An 8517-nucleotide genomic window follows, 5' to 3' on the forward strand; every position below is an offset into this window, starting at 1 on the left:
GAGGATTGGAAGGGCAAATCTGCCTCTCCAGGTGCCAGCGGGCCCAGGGCAGGAGCTGAGTGAAACGCGGAGGAAACGGTCCTGAAGTCAGGAGCTGCGCCAGGTGTTCTGTGCTCGCGTTGGGGGCAGAGAGCGTTCATTGTTTAAGAAGTTGGCAGCCTCCCAGAAGTTCGACTGTCTTTCCTTGTTCTGAAATGTCAAACATTTCCTTAGCTGGGGAAATGGATGAGTAGACCCCCATGAGGTTTAAGAACTATTCTGAGGCAGACATACTAAGTTCTGTCTTTCACACGTGACCAAGTATGATGCGGGTTCCCATGACCCTCCAGCAGGAGGGTCTGCTGCGTCCTTGAGACTGGAGCCACCTTCCTAGATCAGAAGAGTCCCCGGCTCTTCCCTGCCTCCACCTTTAGGAACCGTCAGACCCTCTGTGGTTATGTCGCGGGGAGTGTGTGTGTCTTTTTTTAATGGTGCCTTTTAGTGATATTTACTGAAATATTTGTAGATGACCTGTCTGGAATTCGTTTCAAAGTAATACATGAGACACAGGGAGCGGGTGAGGGTTTGCATAAAGCCAGACTGGCCGTGAATGGATCTCTGTTAAAGCTGATGGATGGGCTGGGGCGCGGTGGCTCACGCCTGTAATCCCAGCACTTTGGGAGGCCAAGGCGGGTGGATCATGAGGTCAAGAGATCGAGACCGTCCTGGTCAACATGATGAAACCCCGTCTCTACTAAAAATACAAAAAATTAGCTGGGCATGGTGGCGCGCGCCTGTAATCCCAGCTACTTAGGAGGCTGAGGCAGGAGAACTGCTTGAACCCAGGAGGCGGAGGTTGCAGTGAGCCGAGATCACGCCATTGCACTCCAGCCTGGGTAACAAGAGCAAAACTCCGTCTCAAAAAAAAAAAAAAAATGCTGACGGTTGGGCTCATCCCCGTTCTGCATGGCCTTCGGTCTGCTTTTGTATATGTTTAAAATTTTCCATCATAAAAAGCTAAGGAAGGGAAGGAGGGAGGGAGGGAGCAAGAAAAAGAAGAGGATGGAAAGAGAAGAAACTCTTTACCCCAGTGTTTCAGCTCCAGGGAGTCTGGGCCTCTCTCCGTGACGGACCCTACACTCTGTCTCAGGTCAGGATGCCTCCACACGGACTCCACTGGTGCAGAGAAGGCTTAGAGTGTGGGCAGAGGGTCCTACCCACCTGGATTCCAATTCGAGTTCTACCTCTTACCAGCCAGAGGGCCTTAGGTAGGAGAGTGAACCTTCCAGAACCTCAGCTTCCTCATATATACAATGGAGAGGTATAATGTGGAGAATTAAGCCAAGCAATATCCCCATAGCACTTAGCACCAAACTGGGCACGTGTGACTATTTCACGAACGGTGTGGCTCAGCTTTCCCTGGCTTCTAAAAGATCCTTGCCTACTCATTCTGAAACATCCTTCAGAGGAGAGACACTCCATTCAGAAAGGTGCCAGAGCTGGGATCACATTCCAAGAAAGTCAAACTTCTCAAAGAAAAAGGATTGCAGTGATAAGGTAGATAAACACCTTTCCTTTGACCCAAAGAATCCAAAAGGCAGCAGTTGGCCTTTGCTTATCGCTGTCACCAGCCATCTTAAAATGACCTCCTCAGTTGACCCCAATATACACCAGTTTACTTAAGCCTGTTGAAAGTCTCCTCTTGTTTGCTCTGAAAGGGTTTAAAATATAAAAGCCTTATTTGTCATTACTCTTGAAATCCCCCTTTTCATTTTTGGACAAGAACGCAGTTTATCACATCTTATCAACTTACTGTCCAAGATGGCCATTGCTGATACTGTGCGCCCCGTCATGCCTTTACTGGGACACAATTTGTCTAATTCACAGTATCTGTGGTAGAAAAATTAGCAGCTTTAAAGGCACCACTGTAATAATAATAGTTCAATAGACCCACCCACCGTGTGCTAAAACTGCTAGGGAAGGTCTCTGCAGCCCAGGAGCTTTCTTCCGTCTTCTTCCCTCTGCAGTACTATGGGTTGGCATTGACCGCTTTTTGAATTTTCTTGCTCATTGGCCTTCTTGCCACGTTTTCTCAGCTTCTCCCTCTCTGTTGATCACTCCTTCTGTGCCGCCTGTGTCTCTTCTTATCCCTTGCAAAAATTCAATACATGTATTCATTTTTACACACACACACACACACACACACACACACACACACTCGTGTGTGTGTGTGCCTCTTTCCTGTGTCAGGCTCTGTTCTGAGTACTGGGGATATGGGGGTGAATGAGAAACCACAGTCCCTGTTGTAGACGTTCATGTGCCCAGGAGAGATAGATGGTAACTGAGTACCTAAATAATGATTTAAGGCAGGTGCGGTGGGTCACACTTGTATTCCCAGCACTTTGGGAGGCCAAGGAGGGTGAATCACTTGAGGTCAGGAGTTCGAGACCAGCCTGGCCAACATAGTGAAACCCCATCTCTACTAAAAATACAAAAGTTAGCCAGGTGTGGTGGTGGGCACCTGTAGTCCCACATACTCGGGAGACTGAGGTTGGAGAATCACTTGAACTTGGGAGGCAGAAGCTGCAGTGAGCCGAGATCACACCTTTTGCACTCAAGCCTGGGCTACAGAGCAAGACTCCATCTCAAAAAAAAAAATTTAAAAAGGGTTACCATGGAGACTTAGGGGGGCAAAGAGGGCACAGGTAACTGGAGGACAACAAAGAGTTCCTTTGGAAAGTGCCACCGACACTGAGTTTGGGGGATTTACTAGACCACGGGTGGGGAGTTCTTGGATGGAAAGGGTAGCACATGTAGAAGCCAGGAGGCAGGGCCCTTGCCTTCTGCATCGGCCTGTCGCAGGCAGTGGAGACACCCAGGGTAGCTGGAGCACAGCAAGCAGAGTGCGGCTGCAGGGTTGCAGGGCCAGGCTGTGCAAGGCCAAGTCTGTAAAGTTTGGATCTTGATTTCAGCTGTTGGAGGGTTTAAGCAAGGAGGTCACCTGACGTGCTTTACATTCCGAAAAGCCTGCTGTAGCTCCATCACAGAGCACGGACCGGACCGAGGAACGCACAAGCCAGGCGGTCCCTCACCGCAGGGCTCCGAATCAGGAATGGTAGTGACTGCCGGTGCCTCGAGGCCTCTTCCCTGGGACTTCAAGCTTGGGGTGTAGAAGCTAAAACCAGATGTGTGCTTTCCTCTTCCCAATCAGTTGTTGTTTTGTTGTTGTTTTCCTTGTCCAGTCTATCATCGATGGGCATTTGGGTTGGCAGTTGTTCTTGATTTCTCTGTTCTTGTCACTTGTTCCGACGTTCTCATAATCACCCCGATTTGACAATTCATGGTCGCTGTACCGGCCTCTGCTCTGGGCCATCAGAGCCTCAGTGTGGAGCCTGCCTTGCTGCACAGAGAGCTTCTAGGCCCACGTGTCCTCCCAGCTGTGATCCTGCTGGAGCCTCAGGAGCACTACCTCTTCCTCAAACCCCTCTCATCCTCTCCCATATCTCCTCAGCTGTCAGCCCCTCCCTCTCAACTTAGGGTAAGCCCAGGCCCTGGAGTGCCAGGGATTGCCCCCTCACCCCACCCCTGCCTGTGCCTGCCTCCTCATTCCCATCATCTTCTCCTGATGTTGCGCAGCAGAAACCTTCACCCAGCCAGGAACAAGTCCTCGACCAGACACCATACAGGCACGAGAATAACCAAGAACTAGCGATGCTCCTGCCCAGGGGAGCTTTTGGTCAACCTGGAGATGTTTCTGGAGGCAGAAATCAGTGAAAAGATTTGTTCTTCTGCCGGGAGCAGTGGCTCACGCCTGTAATCCCAGAACTTTGGGAGACCAAGGCGAGCAGATCACCTGAGGTCAGGAGTTCAAGACCAGCCTGGCCAACATGGTGAAACAGCATCTCTACTAAAAATGCAAAAATTAGCCAAGCACGTGGCAGGTGCCTGTAATCCCAGTTACCCAGGAAGCTGAAGCAGGAGAATCGCTTGAACCCGGGAGATGGAGTTTGCAGTGAGCCCACATCACTCCATTGCACTCCATCCTGTGGGACTAGAGTGAGACTTTGTCTCAAGGAAAAAAAAAAAAAGATTTGTTCTTCTGCTTCTGGGAAGAAGATGGACTAAGATAGTCACAAACGCACACACACAGACACACACACACACACAAATCCCTACCCCTACCTTCTCACTGCAAGCATCTTGAAATGTTAGGTAAAATAGTATAAACCCACCCACAAATGTTAATGCATAGCTGAATTTACAAGGAAGAAAGGAAATCCCTAGATGAAAGAAATGAACAGAGCATTGAAAGCCAGCACCTAAGTGGATGAACTGCTGCAGCTGGGTCATTATCGGTCACTGTGATGGAGAGCAGGAGCGAGCAAGCCCCTGGAAAAAGCCAGGTCATAAATAGTTTAGGCTGTGCAGACCACAGACGTTGTCACATCTCCTTCTTTTATTTTTTAGACGACCCTCTACAAATATAAAAAAAACTATTGCTAGCTCATGAGTTGTCCAGAAACAGAGCACAGCCAGATTTGGCCCATAAACCAAAGTTGGCGGAGCCTTAAGCGTACACTAGGCTTGAGGTTTTCACCTACAGGAACAGGGAGAGAAATCTTGGGTCCCCAAGAGAAGCATCTCTCAAAAGATTGGATCATCAGAGAAAGGGCCCGTATTAGAAAAATTCACCCACAATCACAGGTAGATGACAAAGAAGCTTGCCATACTTCTTTTTATGAGATGGAGTTTTGCTGTTGTTGTACAGGCTGGAGGAGTGCAGTGGTGCAATCTCAGCTTACTGCACACTCCCGGGTTCAAGTGATTCTCCTGCCTCAGCCTCCCTGGTAGCTGAGATTACAGGTGCCCGCCACCACACCAGGCTAACTTTTTTTTGGTATTTTTTACGGGGTTTCACCACGTCGGCCAGGCTGGTCTCGAACTCCTGACCTCAGATGATCCGCCCACCTTGGCCTCCCAAAGTGCTGGGATTACAAGTGTGAGCCACTGCGCCCACCCACTGGCCACACATTTTTAAGTCTTCTCACTATTCAAAACCGTGGTGCCGTGCCCACATGGGTTGAGCTTAAGATTTACACTACCTGATCCACAGTGAACTTTGAGGATCTGTGGAGGGGATTCAGGAAGTCTGTGAACTTGGAAGAAAAAGCAAATTGCCCTCTTTTTTTTGAGATGGAGTCTTACTCTGTCTGTCACCAGGCTTGAGTACAGTGGAACGATCTCGGCTCACTGCAACCTCCGCCTCTCGGGTTCAAGTGATTCCCGTGCCTCAGCCTCTCAAGTAGCTGGGACTACAGGCGTGCACCACCATGCCTGGCTAGTTTTGTTTGTTTGTTTGTATTTTAGTAGAGACAGGGTTTCACCATGTTGGCTAGGATGGTCTCAATCTCCTGACCTTGTGATCCACCCACCTCAGCCTCCCAAAGTGCTGAGCCACTGCACCTGGCCACTGCACCCAGATGTGAGCCACTGCACCTGGCCACTGCACCCAGATGTGAGCCACTGCACCCGGCCGCAAATTGCACTCTTATTTTCACAAATGTCTGAATGAAATTTAATATTTTCTTTGCTGACAAACTTAGGCCACAGACTACAGCAGGATTGAGCAGTCCTGATGGCCACGCGACCATGTGACTCTGCACATGTGGCTCTCCCTGTTACTTTCTGAAGCATTTTCATGGACCTCTCCTCTTCTGCTCCCCACCTCCCTCCTGGGGCCTTGGCAGCTCAAGGACTCTTGAGTGAACAAACCTTTCTTGAGTGCTTACTTGGCACTAGGCACGCCCCACCTCCCTTATGCTACACCTTGTCGCCCCTGGTACCTGGCGTGTGGCAAGCACTCATTGTTAACTACTGGGCAAATGAACATGGGCGACAGTGAGCTCATTGCCTTGAGGGAGGGCTGCGTTCTGTGGGGCCCACTTTATCAGCATCAGGTGGAGGAACAGGCCATGGTCAATCCAAATGCACGACCCGGAGGAGGCAGGGCAGGGCTGGCAGGCAAAGCTGGACCCACCGTGGTGCTGGCTGGGAAGACCCATGCTCTCCAGCCAGAAATGTCGGGAAATGAAACCAGAAACTACTAGCAGAAAAAGTATATATTAAAACGAGCACCTCTGTTCGTGAATGTTTTTACACATGGGTGACAAAAGGATCTTGGACTCAAGAAGACAAAGTGAAGCCATGTGGAGAAAGGAGAACTGGGTTCTAGAATACAGCTCCTAAGCCCTTTGCTTTATCAGTGCTTCATCAATGCATAATCTGATTGGGTAGTGAGGGTGGCTACTGTCAGCTACTTCTACCCTCCCCTGTGGTCCAGGGTGTGCACAGATGCTAGAGTCAGGGGCATAGCAGGCACCCCCTCCTGGCCTGAGTGTAGCCTGGAGAGGCCTGACCACACCAGGCCCCTCCTTCTGCACTCACCATCCTGCAAAGCCAGAGCTGGGCAGCAGCCTTGCCCCAGGCTGCTGACCACCCCTCTCTGCCTCAGAGTACAAGGCTCAGAGGGAGCTACATCCCTCTGACTCTTTGCAGACACTCAGAATGTGTGAAGCTCTTCTGGCAGGAATCATTAAAAGAGGTATTTTCTACTCTTCTTTTTCAGGGATGATCATGGTGATTTTATTGCTGCTCGTGGCTATTGTGGTCGTCGCAGTCTGGCCAACCAACTGATGGCGGTAAAGAGACCATCAGCCGTGACACCTGCCAACGACAGATGAAAACCCAGCACCCTTTTGGTACTCAAAGCCTGCCCTCAATAAATTCCCCCAAAGCTCCTAATTCTTGTGCATTGCTTCCGTAAAGACTCAAAGCTCTGGAGAGCCGCCTAGTGCACCGGGCCCAGTGTGGCCCTTTGAGTTTTGACTTTGATCATTTTGGTGCTAGCCAGGGGTCCCTCGAGGTCCCTGCTTCATGGCTGCCAGTGGATTGTGGCCACCTGGCAGTACTCTGGGCATCCTGGGGACACCAGATGAAGAGGCAGTTTGAAGCCTTGATGTCTGGAGTGCTTGCGGAAGCCATGTTTCTGTGTAGGAAATGGGTGTATATTCAGGGCCCTGTGTGTCCGGGTAATGGGGAAGGAGGTAGGTGACGGGTGTGTCTGAGTGTGTAACTGCCACCCCGCCAGGCTCAGCACTCCTCCTCGTGGAGCCAGCTGCCACTTCACAAAAATATTTCTGGACTGTACTTTGGGAACTGCCGTCGGCCCTAGAAGCACATTCTTTTTCATTTCCTTGGTGACAGTTGACTCTCATCTTTCAAGGCTGACACATCTTTATAAGCAGCCAGAAACAAGGCTGCTGAATAACGCAGGTGGGGCAGGAGGTGGTCTGGCTGGAGAGCACTGTAGACGGTTCAGAGGGGTGAGATTACAAAGTCAGGGGAACACGCTGTTATTTGGCACCTCACCTGGCTCTGACTGCCCTGTGTGAGAGTGTGCGCAGTGTGGGTGCGTGTGTGTGGGTCTCAGAGCAGACAGATGGGGCAGGCCTGCAGAGGACGCCAGGTCCAGGGATGGCTGAGTTCGTGTTATCCACATGGAAAGCAGGCTGGGCCAGCTGACCTTGTTCTCCCCTCCATGACAAAAGTGGAAAGAATTAGGGTTGATGATGGGTGATTTCCAAAGCGCAAGATTTCACTGAGAAGAAGGTAGGGGATTCACAGGCAGGCAAGTTTCTTGCGGATTAGCTCATGACCTAAGCCGAGCATGGTGGCTCACGCCTGTAATCTCAGCACTTTGGGAGGTCAAGGTGGGCAGATCACAAGTTCGAGTTCAAGACCAGTCTGGCCAACGTGGTGAAACCCCCTCTCTACTAAAAATACAAAAATTAGCTGGGCATGGTGGCGTGTGCCTGTAATCCCAGCTACTTGGGTCGCTGAGCTAGGAGAATTGCTTGAACCAAGACCTGGAAGGTGGAGGTTGCAGTGAGCCAAGATCGTGCCACTGCATTCCATCCTGGGCTACACAGCAAGACTCCACCTCAGAAAAAAAAAAAAAAAAAAAAAAAAAAAAAAAAAGAGGGCATGACCTGAAACCCCCTGTGGACAGAGACACCAGAGAAAGAGCCACGTGTCCCATTTCGCAGGGATTGAGGGCTCCAGGCATGCCAGGAAGACCTGAGGTCTGGGAGTCCGGACTGCTGCCCAGCTCTGACCCAGGCTGATGGGAAAGCCACTGTGCTCTCTCGGGCAAAGGATAAGGGAACTCTGGAAGCGCTCACCCCAGCGGTGAAATGTGCAGCCCAGAAGCAAAGCCATCACCTTCTGCTCACAGCTCACTGCCCACACCTCTGCTCATACCTCACTGGCCAGAACTCATCACCTGGCCTGCTCCACCATGAGGGGACCAGGACGTGTCCAGAAGGCCAAAGCCTGAAATATGCAGTGAACGGCCCTAATGAGAGCCACACCACTTACCAGCTCAGTGAGCACGGGCAGGTCTCCTTCCTCTGCCTCTGTTTCCTTGTCTAGGACATGGAGAGGAGGCTTCCTTCCTATTCGCAGGGTTGCTGTGAGGAC

General features: G+C 50.8%; 1 protein-coding gene across 1 annotated transcript in view; it reads left to right on the forward strand.

The window, feature by feature from the left end:
* Positions 1 to 6777, forward strand: part of STX8 (syntaxin 8) — a 314660-nt gene extending 307883 nt beyond the window's left edge. Inside the window, exon 8 of the mRNA XM_032280297.1 lies at positions 6605 to 6777. Coding sequence (XP_032136188.1) covers positions 6605 to 6672 — 68 coding nt within the window. The 3' untranslated portion in view covers positions 6673 to 6777. The remainder of the gene's footprint in view (positions 1 to 6604) is intronic.
* The last annotated feature ends 1740 nt before the right edge of the window (positions 6778 to 8517 follow it).

This window comes from Sapajus apella, unplaced genomic scaffold (assembly GCF_009761245.1).
Source record: "Sapajus apella isolate SASKATOON/1434 unplaced genomic scaffold, GSC_monkey_1.0 scaffold12, whole genome shotgun sequence".
Lineage (NCBI taxonomy): Eukaryota > Metazoa > Chordata > Mammalia > Primates > Cebidae > Sapajus > Sapajus apella.